The sequence below is a fragment of the Vidua chalybeata genome, chromosome 38 (assembly GCF_026979565.1).
Source record: "Vidua chalybeata isolate OUT-0048 chromosome 38, bVidCha1 merged haplotype, whole genome shotgun sequence".
Classification (NCBI taxonomy): domain Eukaryota; kingdom Metazoa; phylum Chordata; class Aves; order Passeriformes; family Viduidae; genus Vidua; species Vidua chalybeata.
This window is the reverse complement of record NC_071567.1, coordinates 65028-83594: the sequence shown is the minus strand read 5'-3', so window position 1 is coordinate 83594 and position 18567 is coordinate 65028. Positions and strand designations below refer to the sequence as shown.

At 41.5% G+C, this 18567-nt stretch overlaps 1 protein-coding gene across 2 annotated transcripts; it reads left to right on the top strand.

Annotated features, from left to right (window-relative positions):
* Positions 1-31: 31 nt before the first annotated feature.
* On the top strand, positions 32-17129 carry OXA1L (OXA1L mitochondrial inner membrane protein). Of its 2 annotated transcripts, none has more exons than XM_053968629.1 (10): positions 32-121; positions 218-286; positions 2204-2384; positions 4215-4358; positions 7949-8034; positions 10720-10848; positions 12663-12767; positions 13387-13561; positions 16817-16897; positions 16984-17129. In XM_053968629.1, exons 1-10 carry the CDS (start codon positions 65-67, stop codon positions 17079-17081), a joined length of 1125 nt encoding a protein of 374 aa, XP_053824604.1. In that variant the 5' UTR covers positions 32-64; the 3' UTR covers positions 17082-17129. The 2 variants fall into 2 exon arrangements, with proteins under 2 accessions (XP_053824604.1, XP_053824603.1); XM_053968628.1 differs by having other exon boundaries at positions 10684-10848.
* The last annotated feature ends 1438 nt before the right edge of the window (positions 17130-18567 follow it).

Here is an 18567-nt window from a genome sequence, read left to right as displayed (position 1 = left end):
TTTGGCGGGCACTCCCCTTTCTGCGCTTAAGCCCCGCCCTTCTTCCTGTGCCCCTCAGGCCGCCATGATGGCGGTGGCGGCCCCGCGGCTGCGGCCGCTGCTGCGCGCCCTGAGGGCTCAGGTGAGCCGCAAAGGTTTTTTTTTGTACTTATTTTTATTTTTTTTTTTGCATCCTTTTGACGTCAGAAAGGCACAAAAAGTGTTTTTTTTTCCGCAGAAGTTGCGGGGTCCTGTGTGGTGCTGCGGAGCTCCGGCCGTGAGGGGAGTGGCGAGCGACGCAGGGCAGGTGAGGCGGGAAAATGTGAGGGGGAAAATTGGGGATTTTGAGGGGATTTTGAGGAAAATTCAGGGAAGTTTGGGGTTTTTGGGGGGAAATTTGAGGGAAACTTGGGCGTTGTGAGGAAAATACGGGGGAAATTTGAGATTTAGGGGGGGAAATTTGGGGTTTTGTGGGGAATTTGGGGGAAATTGTGATTTTTGAGGGGGAATTTGGGGGTTTTGAGGGGAAATTTGAGGGAAATTCGGGAAAATTTGGGGTTTTTGGGGGGAAATTTGAGGGGAACTTGGGGGTTGCGAGGAAAATTTGGGGAAAATTTGAGATTTTGAGGGAAAATTTGGGGTTTTGTGGGGAATTTGGGGGAAATTGTGATTTTTGAGGGGGAATTTGGGGGGTTTGGGTTAAAATTGAGACAAATATGGGTTTTTGGGGGGAAATTTGAGGGGAACTTGGGCGTTGTGAGGAAAACACGGGGGAAATTTGAGATTTAGGGGGGGAAATTTGAGGTTTTGGGGGAATTTGGGGGAAATTGTGATTTTGGGGGGAATTTGGAGATTTTGGGGGAATTGGGGGGAATTTGGGGTTTTGGGGGGAAATTTGGGTTAAAATTGAGACAAATTTGGGGTTTTTGGGGGGAAATTTGAGGGGAACTTGGGCGTTGTGAGGAAAATTTGGGGAAAAATTGAGATTTTTGGGGGGAAATTGTGATTTTTGGGGGAATTTGGGGATTTTGGGGGAAAAATTGAGGGAAATTCGGGAAAATTTGGGGTTTTTGGGGGGGAATTTGAGGGAGAATTGGGCGTTGTGAGGAAAACATGAGAGAAATTTGAGATTTAGGGGGGGGAAATGTGATTTTTGGGGGGAATTTGGGGGAAATTGTGATTTTTGAGGGGGAATTTGGGGGTTTTGGGGGAAATTTCAGGGAAATTTGAGAGGAATTTGGGGGTTTTGGGATAAATTTGAGGGAAACTTGGGTGTTGTGAGGAAAACACGGGGGAAGGTTGAGATTTTGGGGGAAAATTGTGATTTTTGGGGGGAATTTGGGTTAAAATTGAGACAAATTTGGGGTTTTTGGGGGGAAATTTGAGGGGAACTTGGGCGTTGTGAGGAAAACATGGGGAAAATTTGAGATTTTGGGGGGAAATTTGGGGTTTTGTGGGGAATTTGGGGGAAATTGTGATTTTTGAGGAGGAATTTGGGGATTTGGGGGGAAAAATTGAGGGAAATTCGGGAAAATTTGGGTTTTTTGGGGGGTAATTTGAGGGAAATTTGGGGGTTGTGAGGAAAATTTGGGGAAAATTTGAGATTTTGGGGGGAAATTGGGGTTTTGAGGGGAAAATTTGGGTTTTTCTGGGGAATTTGGGGGGAAATTGTCCCTTTTTTTTTTTAAATTTGCAGGTTTTGAGGTAAATTTGATGGAAATTTGGGAGTTTTGGATGGAAATTGGGGAAATTTGGGAAGTTTGAGGGGAAATTTTGGGAGGGTTGGGCCAAATTTTAGGAGGGTTGGGTCAAATTTTGGGGGTTTTGGGGCCAGATTTTGGTTTTTTGGGTCAATTTTTTGGGGTTTCTGGTCAAATTTTGGGATTTTCAGTTAAAGTGAGGAGGTTTGGGGTCAAATTTTGGTGGTTTTTTCCCCAAATTTTAATTATTTTAGGTTAAATATTGAGGATTTTGTTTCAAGTGGGGATTTCTGTTGAAATTTTGTTTTCTTAGCATTTCATTGTCTGGATTTTTGGTCAAAATTTGAGGGTTTTGATTGAATTTTGCTTTTTTTTTTTGGTTAATCATTGGGATTTTGATAAAATAAGGATTTTTGAGCTCAAATTTTCCATTTTTGACGTCGATTTTTGAGTCAAATTTTTGCTTTTTTACGTTCAAATCTCACAATTTTCTCTTTTTAACCCCATTTTCCCTCCCCCTCCAGCCACCACCCCCTCCCCAAATCCCAGAACCGGTGGAAATTTTGGGAAATTCCCCAAATTTGGGGGAAGCCCGACTGGAGGAGCTGGGCCTGGGCGGTTCCAGCCCCGTTGGGATGATCCAGAACCTTCTGGAATTTCTGCACCTCGACCTGGGGCTGCCCTGGTGGGGCGCCATCGCCGCAGGTGAGCGGGGGGGGCAAATTTGGGGATTTTGGAGGAAAATTCGGGATTTATGAGAGGAAATTTGGGTTTTTGGGGAAAATTCGGGATTTATGAGAGGAAATTTGGGGTTTTTGGGGAAAATTCGGGATTTATGAGAGGAAATTTGGGTTTTTGGGAGAAAAAATTGGGATTTATGAGAGTAAATTTGGGGTTTTTTGGGAAAAAAATGGGATTTATGAGAGGAAATTTGGGGTTTTGCAAGGGAAATTTGGGGTTTTGGGGGAAAATTTGGGGGTTTAGGGGAGGAAATATGGGATTTTGGGGGAAAAATTGGGATTTACGAGAGGAAATTTGGGGTTTTGGGGGGAAATTTGGGGGTTTAGGGGAGGAAATTTGGGATTTTGGGGGAAAAATTGGGATTTACGAGAGGAAATTTGTGGGTTTTGGGGGAAATTTGGGGGTTTGGGTGGAAAATTTGGGATTTAGGGGAGGAATTTGGGTTTTAGGGGGAAAATTTGGGGATTTATGAGAGGAAATTTGGGTTTTTTTGGGGAAATTTGGGGGTTTGGGTGGAAAATTTGGGATTTAGGGGGAGAATTTGGGGTTTTAGGGGAGGAAATTTGGGGATTTTTGGGTGAAAAAATGGGATTTATGAGGGGAAATTTGGGGGTTTTGGGGGAAATTTGGGGTTTTGGGTGGAAAAATTGGGGTTTACGAGAGGAAATTTGGGGTTTTGGGGGAAAATTTGGGGGGTTAGGGGAGGAAATTCGGGATTTGGGGGGAAAAATTGGGATTTACGAGAGGAAATTTGGGGGTTTGGGTTGAAAAATCGGGATTTAGGGGGAGAATTTGGGATTTAGGGGGAGAATTTGGGGTTTAGGGGAGGAAATTTGGGGATTTTTGGGGAAAAAATGGGATTTATGAGGGGAAATTTGGGGTTTTGGGGGAAAATTTGGGATTTATGAGGGGAAATTTGGGGTTTTGGGGGAAAATTTGGGATTTATGAGAGGAAATTTGGGGTTTTAGGGGAAAAAACCTGGGATTTAGGAGAGGAAATTTGGGGTTTTAGGGGGAGAATTTGGGATTTATGAGAGGAAATTTGGGGTTTTGGGGGAAAATTTGGGGGTTTAGGGGAGGAAATATGGGATTTTGGGGGGAAAATTGGGATTTACGAGAGGAAATTTGGGGTTTTGGGGGAAAATTTGGGGTTTAGGGGAGGAAATTTGGGGATTTTTGGGGAAAAAATGGGATTTATGAGGGGAAATTTGGGGGTTTTGGGGGAAATTTGGGGTTTTGGGTGGAAAAATTGGGGTTTACGAGAGGAAATTTGGGGTTTTGGGGGAAAATTTGGGGTTTAGGGGAGGAAATTTGGGGATTTTTGGGGAAAAAATGGGATTTATGAGGGGAAATTTGTGGGTTTTGGGGGAAATTTGGGGTTTTGGGTGGAAAAATTGGGATTTAGGGGGAGAATTTGGGGTTTTGGGGGAAAATTTGGGGGTTTAGGGGAGGAAATTTGGGTTTTTAGGTGGAAAATTGGGATTTAGGGAATTTGGAAATTTGGGGGGATATCTGGGATTTTAAAGAAAAACTGGGGGTTTTGGGAAGATTTGCAGGAAAAACTCGGGAATTTGATGGGAATTTGAGAAGAATTAAGGAATAAAGAATGACAATTTTGGGAATAAAATCGAATTAAAAAATCTGAATTTCAGATTAAAATTACATTTTTCTGCCTAATTTTTTCATTTTTTCCCCGATTTTCACGGGGTTTTTTACGTTTTCTCCCAAATTTTAGGGATTTTGGTTAAATTTTAGGGATTTTGATCACTTTTGGGGTTTTTTTTGTCTTTTCAGGCACGGTCGGAGCGCGAATCCTGCTGCTGCCCCTGGTGCTGCGGGGTCAGCGCGAGGCCGCCCGCCTCTCCCAGCACCTCCCGCAGCTCCAGCGCCTCTCCCAGCGCGTGGCCGAGGCCCGGCGCGGCTCCGACCCCAACCAGGGTGGGCGTGGCCACCAAATTTGGGGGCTTGGGGGGGGCGGGGGGCGAAATTTGGGGGGAAAAAGGTGGAAAAATGGGGTTGGAACGCACAAAAACGGGGTTTAAATGTCCAAAAATGGAGTTAAAAAGCGGGAAGGTTTGGGCAGGTAGGCGTGGCTTAAGGGTTGTGGGCGTGGCCTAACATTTTAAGAGACTTTGAAGTTAATCAAGTGAAAAAAAGGTGAAAAAATGGGGTTGAAATGTGCAAAAATGGGGTTAAAATGCATGAAAATGGGAGTGGGTGTGGCTTAAGGCAATGGGCATGGCTTAAGTGTTGTGGGCGTGGCCTAACATTTTAGGAGATTTTAAGGAGTGGGAGGTGAAATTTGGGTGCAAAAAGGTGAAAAAATGAGGTTGAAACACACAAAAACGTGGTTAAAAAGCAGGAAAATGAGGGTAAGTGGGCGTGGCTTAAGCATTGTGGGCGTGGCCTAACATTTCAAGAGATTTTTAAGTTAACCAGGTGGAATTTGGGGGGGAAAAGGTGAAAAAATGGGGTTGAAACGCACAAAAATGGGGTTAAAAAGCAGGAAAATGAGGGTAAGTGGGCGTGGCTTAAGGCTTGTGGGCGTGGCCTAAAATTTTAGGAGATTTTAAGGAGTGGGAAGTGAAATTTGGGTGGAAAAAGGTGAAAAATGGGGTTGAAACGTACAAAAATGGGATTTAAATGCACAAAAATGGGGTTAAAAGGCAGGAAAATGAGGGTAAGTGGGCGTGGCTTAAGGGTTGTGGGCGTGGCCTAACATTTTAGGAGATTTTAAGGAGTGGGAAGTGAAATTTGGGTGGAAAAAGGTGAAAAATGGGGTTGAAACACACAAAAATGGGATTTAAGTGCACAAAAATGGGGCTAAAAGGCAGGATAATGAGGGTAGGTGGGCGTGGCTTAAAGGTAGTGGGCGTGGCCTAACATTTTAAGAGATTTTAAAGAGTAGGAGGTGAAATTTGGGGGGAAAAAGGTGAAAAAATGGGGTTGAAATGTGCAAAAATGGGGTTAAAAGGCGTGGAAATGGGAATGAGTGGGCGTGGCTTAAGGCAATGGGCGTGGTTTATGGGTTGTGGGCGTGGCCTGGCATTTTAGGAGATTTTAAAGATTAGGAGGTGGAATTTGGGGGGAAAAAGGTGGAAAAATGGGGTTAAAATGTGCAAAAATGGGGTTAAAATGCCCAAAAATGGAGTTAGAAAGCGGGAAGGTTGGGGTAGGTGGGCGTGGCTTAAGCGTTGTGGGCGTGGCCTAACATTTTAGGAGATTTTAAAGATTAGGAGGTGGAATTTGGGTTAAAAAAGGTGAAAAAATGGAGTTAAAATGCACAAAAATGGGGTTGAGAGGTATGAAAATGGGAATGAATAGGCGTGGCTTAAAAGCAGTGGGCGTGGTTTAAGGGTTGTGGGCGTGGCCTAACATTTTAGGAGATTTTAAAGATTAGAAGGTGAAATTTGGGTGGAAAAAGGTGAAAGAAATGGGGTTGAAATGTGCAAAAATGGCAATAAAATGCCCAAAAATGGAGATAAAAAGCGGGAAGGTTGGGGCAGGTGGGCGTGGCTTAAGGGTTGTGGGCGTGGCCTAACATTTTTGGAGATTTAGAAGAGTAAGACACGAAAATTGGGTTTAAAAAGGTGGAAAAATGGGGTTAAAATGTGCAAAAATGGGGTTAAAATGTGCAAAAATGTGAATGAGTGGGCGTGGCTTAAGGCAGTGGGCGTGGTTTCAGGGTTGTGGGCGTGGCCTAACATTTTAGGAGATTTTAAAGATTAGGAGGTGAAATTTGGGGGGAAAAAGGTGAAAAAATGGGGTTGAAATGTGCAAAAATGGGATTAAAATGGCCAAAAATGGAGTTAAAAAGCGGGAAGGTTGGGGCAGGTAGGCGTGGCTTAAGTGTTGTGGGCGTGGCCTAACATTTTAGGAGATTTTAAAGAATGGGAGGTAAAATTTGGGGGGGAAAAGGTGAAAAAATGGGGTTAAAATGGACAAAAATGGGGTTAAAATGCAGGAAAATGGGAATGAGTGGGCGTGGCTTACATGTTGTGGGCGTGGCCTAACGTTTTATGAGATTTAGAAGAGTAGGAGGTGAAATTTGGGTGAAAAAAGGTGAAAAATGGGGCTAAAATGCCCAAAAATGGGGTTAAAATGCCCAAAAATGGGAATGAATGGGCGTGGCTTAAAGCAGTGGGTGTGGTTTAAGGGTTGTGGGCGTGGCCTAGCATTTTAGGAGATCTTAAAGAGTGGGAGGAATGACACAAGAAAATAACATGACCATAAATGGGCATGACCTTAAATGGACATGATCAAATTTTGAGGTTAAACCACCCAAATTTGGTCCAAAAGGGGCGTGGCCTCATTGCCCCACCACTTGCTGGTTTTATTCCATATACGGAGATGAAGTAGGCGTGGCTTATTCTTAAAGGGCGCTCACCCTATTTTAATTTTTGTTAATTTTTTTTTTGTTTTTTCACTTTTTTTGCTGGGTTTTTTTGTGGGTGTGGCTTGTCTGAGGTGGGTGTGGTTTGTCTTTGGTGGGCGTGGCCTCAATGGGAGTGGGAGGGGCTAAAAATTTGGGGCAAAATTTTGGGAATGACATAGGAAAATAGCATGACCATAAATGGGCATGACCTTAAATGGACATGAACAAATTTTAAGGTTAAACAACCCAAATTTGGTCCAAAAGGGGCGTGGCCTCATTACCCCACCACTTACTGGTTTTATTCCATATATGGAGATGAAGTAGGCGTGGCTTATTCTTAAAGGGCCCTCACCCTATTTTAATTTTTGACGATTTTTTTTTCCTTTTTTCATTGCTTTTTTTGTGGGTGTGGCTTGTCTGAGGTGGGTGTGGTTTGTCTCCTGTGGGCGTGGCCTCAATGGGAGTGGGAGGGGCTAAAAATTTGGGCTCAAAACAGGAAAATTTGGGAATGACGCAGGAAAATAACATGACCATAAATGGCCATGACCTTAAATGGACATGAACAAATTTTAAGGTAAAATCACCCAAATTTGGTCCAAAAGGGGCGTGGCCTCATTGCCCCGCCACTTGCTGGTTTTATTCCATATAGGGAGATGAGGTAGGTGTGGCTTATTCTTAAAGGGGCCTCACCCCATTTTCATTTTTGACCATTTTTTTCCCTTTTTTCATTGCTTTTTTTGTGGGTGTGGCTTGGCTGAGGTGGGTGTGGTTTCTCTCATGTGGGCGTGGCCTCAATGGGACTGGGAGGGGCTAAAAATTTGGGCTCAAAAGAGGAAAATTTGGGAATGACACAGGAAAATAACATGACCATAAATGGGCATGACCTTAAATGGACATGATCAAATTTTGAGGTTAAACCACCCAAATTTTGCTCAAAAGGGGCGTGGCCTCATTGCCCCACCACTTGCTGGTTTTATTCCATATAGGGAGATGAAGTAGGCGTGGCTTATTCTTAAAGGGCCCTCACCCCATTTTAATTTTTGACAATTTTTTAACTTTTTTCCTTATTTTTGTGGGTGTGGCTTGTCTGAGGTGGGCGTGGCTTGGTGACCACGCCCTCCCGGACTGACCACGCCCTCTTTTAACCCCTCAGTGGCCGTGGCCTACTCGGAACTGGTGTCGTACCAGCGGCGCCATAACGTCAATCCGCTCCGCGGCTTCCTGGTGCCCCTCGTGCAGGTTTGGAAACCCCAAAAAAATCGGGAAAAAGCCCCAAAAAAAATTTCGGGAACGATCCCAAAAAAACCGCGGGAGAAGTTTCTGGGGAAATTTGGGTGGATTTGGGTTAAAATTGAGGGGGATTGGCTTGAAAATTTGGTGGGAAAATTCAGATTTTTCGCAAAAGTTCACGTCAGGATCCCAAAAAAGTCTTTAAAAAAATTCCCAGATTTTTTCCTCGTTTTTGGGTTTGTTTCTGTGATAATTTCCTTAAACGTCTCTGAATTAATTCCTGATTAATTCCTAATTAATTTTAAAGTCAGGAAAAAAAAAACTCAAAAAATTAAAAAAAAAACCAAAAAAAAATCAGAAAAAAAGGGAAAAAATCAGGGAGAAAAATTAAAAATTCCATTAAAAAAATCCCAAAAATTCCCTGATCGTCCCCTAATTGTTTCTATTAATTCCTAATTAATTTCACTAAAAAAAAAATCAGGAAAAAAGGCTAAAATTTGTAAAAAAAAAATTAGAGAAAATCTGGAAAAATGAAAAGAAAATCTGCAAAAAATCCCAAAAGTTTCCTGATTATTCCCTAATTAATTCCTAATTATTCTCTGATTAATTCCTAATGAATTTCATGGAAAAGTCAATGGAAAAGCATTAAAAAATCATGAAAAAATCCAAAAAAATCAGAAAAAAAATCCGTAAAAAATCCCAAAATTCCCTGATTCATTCCTAATTAATTTCTAATTGATTTCTATTTAATTTCCAATTAATTCTTAATTAATTTTATTTTAAAATTGAGGGAAAGTTGCTAAAAAAATGCAGAAAAATTAGAAAAAGTCAGAAAAAAAAAATCAGAAAATTATTCCGTAAAAATTCCCAGAGCCTCCCTGGTTATTTGTGATGTAACTTCTAATTAATCCTTAATTAATTTCTAATTAATTTTAGAGAAAAATCAGGAAAAAATCGCAGAAATTATGAACAAATCAGAAAAAAATCAGAAAAAAATCAGAAAAAAATCAGAAAAAATCAAAAAAAAGTCTGAAAAACATTTTGTAATTCGTTAATTATTCCCTAATTATTTTTCATTAGTTCGTAGTTAATTTTTAATTAGCTACTACTTAATTTCATTAAAAAAGTGAAGGGTAAATTGTTAAAAACTAATGAAAAAAATAAAAAAAAAAACCAGAAAAAATCAGACAAAATTTGAAAAAAATCGGTTAAAAATCACAAACGGTCCCTAATTATTTCCTAAGTAATTTCTGATTAATTTTTAATTGATTTCTAATTAATTTCATGAAAAAATCAGGAAAAAATTGCAAGAAATTGTGAAAAAAAATCCCAAAAAATCAGAAAAAAATTCAGAAAAAAATTCTGTACGAAATTGCAAAATATTTCTAATTATTTTCTAAGAAATTTTTAATTAATCCTTAATTAATTCCTAATTAATTTCATGGAAAAAAGAGGAAAAAATCTCAAGAAATTGTGAAAAAATCCCAAAAAATCTGAAAAAAATCAGAAAAAACATCATTAAAAATCCAAAAAAATTTTAAAAAATTCTGTAAAAAATCCTTAAATATCTGTAATTATCTTTTGTTAGTTCCTAATTAATTTTTAATAAAGTACTATTTAATATCACTGAAAAATTCAAGGGAAAAATGTTAAAAATTAGGGAAAAAAATCTGAAAAAAAACAGAAAAAAAATGGGAAAAAATTCTGTAAAAAATCCCGAAGCATGTCTAATTATTTCCTAAGTAATTTCTAATTAATCCTTAATTAATTCCTAATTAATTTCGTGAAAAAAACATGAAAAAATCACAAGAAATTGTGAAAAAATCACGAAAAATCAGAAAAAAATCAGAAAAAAATCAGAAAAAATCCAAAAAAAGTCTGAAAAAAATTTGGTAAAAAATCCTTAAATATTTCTAATTATTTCCTAATCAGTTCCTAATTAATTAATGCTAATTGGGGTCCCAGACCCCGCTGTTTGTGTCCTTTTTCCTGGCGCTGCAGGGCATGGTGGCGGCGCCGGTACCGAGTGAAAAATCCCGAAAAAAATCATAAAAAATTGGAAATAAATTCCATAAAAAATATGAATATATCCTTAATTATTCCTTAATTATTTCCTAATAAATTTTTAATTAATTTTTAATTAATTTTATTAGAAACTTAAGAAAAAAGTCATTAAAAATCAGTGAAAAAATACAAAAAAAAATCAGAAAAAATCAAAAAAAAGTCCGAAAAGAATTCGGTAAAAAATCCTTAAGTATTTCTAATTATTTCCTAATTAGTTTCTAATTAATTAATGCTAATTGGGGTCCCAGACCCCGCTGTTTGTGTCCTTTTTCCTGGCGCTGCAGGGGATGGTGGCGGCGCCGGTACCGAGTGAAAAATCCCTAAAAAAATCATAAAAAGTTGGAAATAAATTCTGTAAAAAATATGAATATATCCTTAATTATTCCTTAATTATTTCCTAATAAATTTTTAATTAATTTTTAATTAATTTTACTAGAAACTTAAGAAAAAAGTCATTAAAAATCAGTGAAAAAATACAAAAAAAATCAGTGAAAATCGAAAAAAAGTCCGAAAAGAATTCGGTAAAAAATCCTTGAATATTTCTAATTATTTCCTAATTAGTTCCTAATTAATTAATGCTAATTGGGGTCCCAGACCCCGCTGTTTGTGTCCTTTTTCCTGGCGCTGCAGGGCATGGCGGCGGCGCCGGTGCCGGGGCTGCTCCGGGGGGGGCTGGGCTGGTTCCCGGATTTGGCCTCTCCCGATCCCTTCTACGTCCTGCCCGTGCTGGTCACTGCCTCCACCTGGCTCGTGCTCGAGGTTTGGGGCTAAAAAAGGCCATTTTGGGCAAAAAAAATGGGATTTGGGGGAAAAAAAATGGGGATTTTAGCCAAAAAAATGAAGTTTTTAGGTGGAAAAATGGGATTTTTAGGGCCAAAAAAGGGGATTTTAGAGGGGCAAAATGGAATTTTGGGAGGTGAAAATGGAATTTTTGGGAGGAAAAATGGGGATTGTAGGAAAAAATGGGATTTTTGGGTGAAAAAATGGGAATTTTGGGTGAAAAAATGGGAATTTTAGGTGAAAAAAACGAAGATTTTAGGTAAAAAAAAAGGGATTTTTAGAGCGAAAAATGGGGATTTTAGAGAGGGAAAATGGAATTTTTGGGAGGAGAAAATGGAATTTTTGGGGGAGAAAATGGGGATTTTAGGAAAAAATGGGAATTTAGGAAAAAATGGGAATTTTGGGTGAAAAATGTGAATTTTGGGTGAAAAAATGGAGTTTTTAGGTGAAAAAATGGGGATTTTTAGAGCCAAGAATGGGGATTTTAGAGAGGGAAAATGGAATTTTGGGAGGAAAAAATGGAATTTTTTGGAGGGATAATGGGGATTTGGTGAAAAAATGGGATTTTTGGGTAAAAAATGGGAATTTTGGGTGAAAAAATGGAGGTTTTAGGAGGAAAACTGGAGTTTTTAGGTGAAAAAATGGGATTTTTAGAGCCAAAAATGGGGATTTTAGAGAGGGAAAATGGAATTTTGAGAGGGAAAATGGAAATTTCAGGAGGAAAAATGGGGATTTTAAGAAAAATTGGGAATTTTGGGTGAAAAAATGGAGGTTTTAGGAGGGAAAGTGGGGAATTGTGGGGGAAATGGGGATTTGTGTCCTGCCCGTGCTGGTCACTGCCTCCACCTGGCTCGTGCTCGAGGTTTGGGGCTAAAAAAGGCCATTTTGGGGCAAAAAAAATGGGATTTGGGGGGAAAAAAATGGGGATTTTAGCCAAAAAAATGAAGTTTTTAGGTGGAAAAATGGGATTTTTAGGGCCAAAAATGGGGATTTTAGAGGGGCAAAATGGAATTTTGGGAGGTGAAAATGGAATTTTTGGGAGGAAAAATGGGGATTGTAGGAAAAAATGGGATTTTTGGGTGAAAAAATGGGAATTTTGGGTGAAAAAATGGGAATTTTAGATGAAAAAAAACGAAGATTTTAGGTAAAAAAAATGGGATTTTTAGAGCCAAAAATGGGGATTTTAGAGCGGGAAAATGGAATTTTTGGGGGAAAATGGGGATTTTGGGAAAAGAATGGGATTTTGGGAAAAAATGGGAATTTTGGGTGAAAAAATGGCATTTTTAGGTGAAAAAAGTGGGGATTTTAAGGGGGAAAATGGAATTTTTTAGAGGGGAAAAATGAAAATTTGTGAGGGAAAAGTGAATTTTTGAGGAAAAAATGGGGATTTTGGGAAAAAAATGGGAATTCTGGGTGAAAAAATGGAGGTTTTAGAAGGAAAAATGAGGATTTTGGGGTAAAAGGGGAAATTTAGGGGGAAAAAAATGGAAATTTTGAGGGGGAAATGGAATTTGGGGGCAGAAAATTTGGGATTTTTGGGGCCTAAAAAAGGGGATTTTTGGGGGGAAAAAGGGAATTTGGGGTGGAAATGGAAATTTTGGGGGAAATTTGGGAATTTTGGGGGGAAAAAATGGGAATTTCATGCAAAAAAATGGAAATTTTGGGGTGAAAATTTGAGATTTTGGTCAAAAATTCCCGATTTTGGGGGTTTAAAGGGATTTAATATGAAAAAGGGGTGGCGAATCTTTATGCAAATGAGGGGCGTGGTTAATTTGAATTTTTGCTCCCGGCAGCTGGGGGCGGAGACGGGCGTGTCCGCGCCGGGGGCGGGGCCTGTCCGTCAAATCCTGAGGCTCCTCCCCCTTCTCTTCCTGCCTTTCATCGTGCACTTCCCTGCCGTGAGTTGGGGGCGGGGCTTGTTCCAAAGGGGAGTGGCCACCTTGAGAAGGGGTGTGGCCACCTTGAAAGTGGGTGTGGCCAATTTTAAGGGCTGTGGTGACTTTAAGGATGGGCGTGGTTCTTTTTAAAAGGGGTGTGGTCACTTCCAAAGGGGCGTGGTCATTTAAAAAGGGATGTGTTCACTTTAAGAAGGGGCGTGGCCACCGGAGATGGGCGTGATCACTTTGAAAATGGGTGTGGCCACTTCTAAAGGGGTGTGATCAATAGAATTGGGCGTGGCCATTTTGAAAATGGGCGTGGCCACTAAAAGACACCCCAAATACTTATAAAAGGGGTGTGGCCACTTTAAAGGGGGTGTGGCCACCTAAAAAGTGGTGTGGTCACTTTAAAGGGGGTGTGGTCACTTTAAAAGGGGTGGGGTCACTTTAGAAAATGGGTGTGGTCACTTTGAAGGGGGTGGGGTCACTTTAAATGGGTGTGGCAGCTTAAAAGGGGGCGTGTCCACTACAAAAATGGGCGTGGCCACTAAATTTCACCCGTTTTCCCCCACTTCCGGCTTTGCTGTGAGGCCCCGCCCCTTTGGCCGTGTCCTCGCCTCTGATTGGCCGCTCCCCGCAGGCCGTCTTCACCTATTGGCTGACGTCGAACAGCTTCAGCCTATTGCAGACGGGGCTGCTGCGAGTCCCCGCCCTCCGCGCCAAATTGGGCGTGGCCCCGCCCCCTGCGGCGCAGGCCACGCCCACCGGCCCCGCCCCCCGCGGCAAGGGCGGGGTCCTGCAGCAGCTGAAGAAAGGTGGGGGAGGGGAAAAAGGGAATTTTGGGGGAATTTTGGGGGGAAATCGAGGAAATTTGGGGAGAATTTGGGGAGAAAAGTGGGAATTTTGGTGAAAAAATTGGGAATTTTGGGGAAATTTGGGGATTTTGGTGAATTCCTGGAGGAAAATTGAGGCGTTTTGGGGAGAAAAATGGGAATTTTGGGGAAAAATTGGGAATTTTGGGGAAAATTTGGGGAGGAAAATGGGAATTTTGGTGAAAAAATGGTGGAATTTGGGGGAAAATTTGGGGAATTTTTGGGGAAATTGGGGAATTTTATGGAATTCTGGGAAATCGAGGAATTTTGGGGAAAATTTGGGGAGGAAAATGGGAATTTTGGTGAAAAAATGGTGGAATTTGGGGGAAAATTTGGGGAATTTTTGGGGAAATTGGGGAATTTTATGGAATTTTGGGAAATTGAGGAATTTTGGGGAGAATTTGGGGAGAAAAATGGGAATTTTGGGGGTAAAATGGGGAGTTTTGGGGAAATTTTGGGGTAAATTGGGGAATTTTTGGGGAAATTGGGGAATTTTGGGGAAATTGGGGAATTTTATGGAATTTTGGGAAATTGAGGAATTTTGGGGAGAATTTGGGGAGGAAAATGGGAATTTTGGTGAAGAAATTGTGGATTTTGGGGAAAATTTGGGGAATTTTTGGAGAAAATTGGGGAATTTTGGGGAAAATTGGGGAATTTTATGGAATTTTGGGAAATTGAGGAATTTTGGGGAGAATTTGGGGAGGAAAATGGGAATTTTGGTGAAAAAAATTGGGGATTTTGGGGAAAAGTTGGGGAAAATTGGGGAATTTTGGGGAAAAAATGGGGAATTTTAGGGAAATTTGGGGATTTTGGTGAATTCCTGGAGGAAAATTGAGGAATTTTGGGGAAAATTTGGGAGAAAAATGGGAATTTTGGGGGTAAAATGGGGAATTTTGGGGAAAATTTGGGGTAAATTGGGGAATTTTTGGGGAAATTGAGGAATTTTGGGGAGAATTTGGGGAGGAAAATGGGAATTTGGGTGAAAAAAATGGGGAATTTGGGGGAAAATTTGGGGAATTTTTGGAGAAAATTTGTGAATTTTATGGAATTCTGGGAAATCGAGGAATTTTGGGGAGAATTTGGGGAGAAAAATGGGAATTTTGGTGAAAAAATGGGGAATTTGGGGGAAAATTTGGGGAATTTTGGGGGGAAATTGGGGATTTTTGGGAATTTTATGGAATTTTTGGGAAATTTATGGAATTTGGGGGAATTTTTGGAGCTATTCTTGGGGAAATCTGGGGAATTTTTGGGGAATTCTGGGAAATTGAATTTTGGGGAAAATTTGGGGAGAAAAATGGGAATTTTGGTGAAAAAATGGTGGAATTTGGGGGAAAATTTGGGGAATTTTGGTGAAAAAATGTGGAATTTTTGGGAATTCTGGAAAAGTGATGAATTTTGGGGAAAATTTGGGAGAAAAATGGGAATTTGGGTGAAAAAATGGGGAATCGTTGGGGAAAATTGGGGAATTTTATGGAATTCTGGGAAATTGAGGAATTTTAGGGAAAATTTGGGGACAAAAATGGGAATTTTTCGGGGTAAAATGGGGAATTTTTGGGGAAAATTGGGGAATTTTATGGAATTCTGGGAAATTAAGGAATTTTGGGGAGAAAAATGGGAATTTTGGTGAAAAATGGGGAATTTGGGGGAAAATTGGGGAATTTGGGGGGAAAATTATGGAAAACAATGGGGATTTTGGAGGAATTTTGGGGGAAATTGGAGGATTTTGGGGAATTTTATGGAATTTGGGGGATTCTTGGAGGGATTTTGGGGAATTTTGGGAACATTTGGGGAATTTTTGGGAATTTTAGAGGAATTTGGGGGAATTTTTGGAGGATTTTAATGGAATTTTGGGGAATTTTTGGGAATTTTAAGGAATTTTTGGGGGGATTTTGGGGCATTTTGGGAAAATTTGGGAATTTTGGGGGGAAATTGATGAATTTTGGGAGAAATTGGAGGATTTGGGGGAATTTCGTGGCACTTGGGGGAATTTTCAGAGGGATTTTTTGGGGAATTTTGGGAAAATTTTGCAAATTTGGGGAAAATTTGGTGAATTTTTGGGAGTTTCAGAGGAATTTGGAGGGAAATTTGGGAATTTTGGGGGGAAAATTGGAGGGATTTTGGATAATTTTGAGGGAATTTTGGGAAAATTAGGGAATTTTGGGGGAAATTTGGGAATTTTTGAGGAAAATGTGGGGAATTTTAGAGGATTCCCAGGTAATTTGATAAATTTTGGGGAAAATTTTGTGAAATTGGGAAATTTTGGGTGAAATAGGGGAATTTTTTTTTGAATTTTTGGGGAATTTTGAGGGAATTTGGGGATTTTAGAGGAATTTAGGAGGAAATTTTGGGGGAAATTGGGGAATTTTTGGGACTTTTGGGAGAATTTGGAGGAAATTGAGGAATTTTAGGGAAAATTTGGAGAAAAAAATGGGAATTTTTTGTGAAAAAATGGGGGATTTTGGGAACAATTTGGGAAAATTGGGGAATTCTGGAGAAAATTTGGGGAATTTTGTGGGAAATTTTGGGGAATTTTGAATTTGGGGGGAATTTTATGGAATTTTGGGGGAATTTTGAGATCATTTGGGGAATTTTTGGGACTTTTTGGGTCGATTTTGGGACATTTTGGGTGGATTTGAGGGAATTTTGGGACCCACAACCCAATTTTGGGACCATTTTGGGTCAATTTGGGACCATTTTGGGTCGATTTTGGGACATTTTGGGTGGATTTGGGGCAATTTTGGGACCCCCAACCCGATTTTGGGACCCCCAGACTCATTTTGGGACCATTTTGGGTCAATTTTGGGTCGATTTTGGGACATTTTGGGTGGATTTGAGGGAATTTTGGGACCCCCAACCCAATTTTGGGACCCCAGACTCATTTTGGGACCATTTTGGGACATTTTGGGTGGATTTAGGGGAATTTTGGGACCCCCAACCCGATTTTAGAACCCCCTGACCCATTTCCGGGACCCCCAGAGTGATTTTGGGTGAATTTTAGGGAAATTTGGGTGAATCTGGCTCAATTTTGAGTCAATTTTTGGTTATTTTGGGACATTTTCAATCCTTTTGGGGTTGATTTTGGGACATTTTGGGTGGATTTGGGGCAATTTTGGGACCCCCAACCCGATTTTGGGACCCCCTGACCCATTTTCGGGACCCCCAGAGTGATTTTGGGGCTCCCCCTCCCCAAATTTCCAGAGTGGCGTGAGGCCCAGGCCACGCAGGAGGCCGAGCAGCGCCAGTGGCGCCTCAGGAACCACCTGCAGCTGGCGGCCAAAGGTGACCAAAAACCCCCCAAAAAACCCAAAAAACCCCAAAAATCCTCAGCGACCCCTCCCCAAATTAATTTTTTTTTTGTTTTCCAGGCCCGCTCCGCCAAACCTTCGCCCAAAACCCCCTGAGCCCCCCCAAAACGGCGCCCTCAGAGCCCCCAAAAAGGCCCTGGAAGGACACGCTGGGCTGAGGGGGGGAAGGGGGCGACCCCCAAAAATAAAAAACGCGCGAAAGGAGACCCCAGACTCATTTATTTTGGGCGAAATTCGGGTGGGTTTAGGGTCTTTTGGGCGCTGGGAGACGCCGTAGGAAGATGGCGGCGCGGCGTGAAGAGCAGAGAATTACGCAAAATGGCGGCGCGCTGGTGGTTTTGCCGTACAATATGGCGGGCGCGCGTGCGCAGTGACGGCGGGTTTGCCGTACAAAACGGCGGCTGCGTGTGTGCCACACAAAATGGCGCCGCGCCGGGGTTTCGCCGTACAACATGGCGGCTGCGCATGCGCAGAGATGAAAAGAAGATTGCCGTACAAAATGGCGATCGCGCATGCGCAATGAGGGCGGAGAGGGATTTGCCGTATAAAAAGCCTTAAAAGAGTTTAAAAATAAAGAAATACCTAAAAATGGTCTCAAATTCCACAAAAACAGTCATAAAATAAAACAAAAAGCCCTAAAATGAATCAAATTCTACAAGAAAACGTGAAAAAGCCTCAAAATCAAACAATAAAACCCTTTAAAAAATCTTATAATAAAAGAAATCGCTAAAAAAGTCCCAAATTAAAAAAGAAACCCATAAGAAAAGTCAAATCCAACAAAAAAGCCCTAAAGAGTCTAAAAATTGAAAAAAAAAAATTAAAAAGGGCCAAATGTAAAAGAAAGTCCCCAAAATGTACAAAATAAGCCCTAAAAAAGTTTCGATTAAAAATAAAGCCCTAAAAGTTCCCCAACTCGGAAAAAAAACCCTAAAAAAATCCGAAAATCAAACAAAAAAAAAAAAACCCAAAAATGTCTAAGAATAAAAATCAAACCCTACAAAATCCCGAAAATAAAGAAAAAAACTTTTAAAACCCCAAAATTAAACGAAAAAATGTTCAAAAGCCGCAAACGCCGCAAAAAACTCTTTAAACCCCCTCAGCCTTAAAATGGCGGCGCTTCCGCTTTTATCCGTACAACATGGCGGCGCCCAAGGGCACTTAGAACAACAATCACGAATTGGCGGCTCTCTGAAGGACGTTCCGTACAACATGGCGGCGACAGCGATTGCAAGCCCAGCGCGCGGCGTGCGTGCTGACGTCACTTCCTGCCGCTTCCAAGATGGCGGCGCGCAGGGCTCTGCGGCTCGGTGCGTCCCGGGGAGGCCCCGGGAAAGCTCCTGAGGGGTGGGGGAGGGGCTGGGGGGGTTTTAAAAGGGGGAGGGGGCTCTGGGCGTGGTCTCAGGGCGGTGGGCGGGGTTTAACGCCGGTTTTTGAGGCGCTGGGCGTGGTTTTAAGCGAGCTGGGCGTGGTTTAAATGGGGTGGGCGTGGCTTGCGTGAGGCGCGGTGCTGATCGGAGTTACCGCCCCCTAGCGGAGCGCCAGGCGCGATCGCTCCGCCCCTTGCCCCGCCCCCCGCAGCGCATCGGCCAATGGAGAGAGGCGTGAGTAAAGGGGCGTGGCTTGGCCGAGGGGCGTGGCTTTGGG

Excerpts from the sequence above, each read along its gene's own strand:
- OXA1L (XM_053968628.1), top strand. The coding sequence starts at position 65 with ATGATGGCGGTGGCGGCCCCGCGGCTGCGGCCGCTGCTGCGCGCCCTG. Across the intron at positions 122-217 it reads TGCGCGCCCTGAGGGCTCAG|AAGTTGCGGGGTCCTGTGTG; the intron begins GTGAGCCGCAAA and ends TTTTTTCCGCAG. Across the intron at positions 8,035-10,683 it reads TCCTGGTGCCCCTCGTGCAG|ACCCCGCTGTTTGTGTCCTT; the intron begins GTTTGGAAACCC and ends TTGGGGTCCCAG.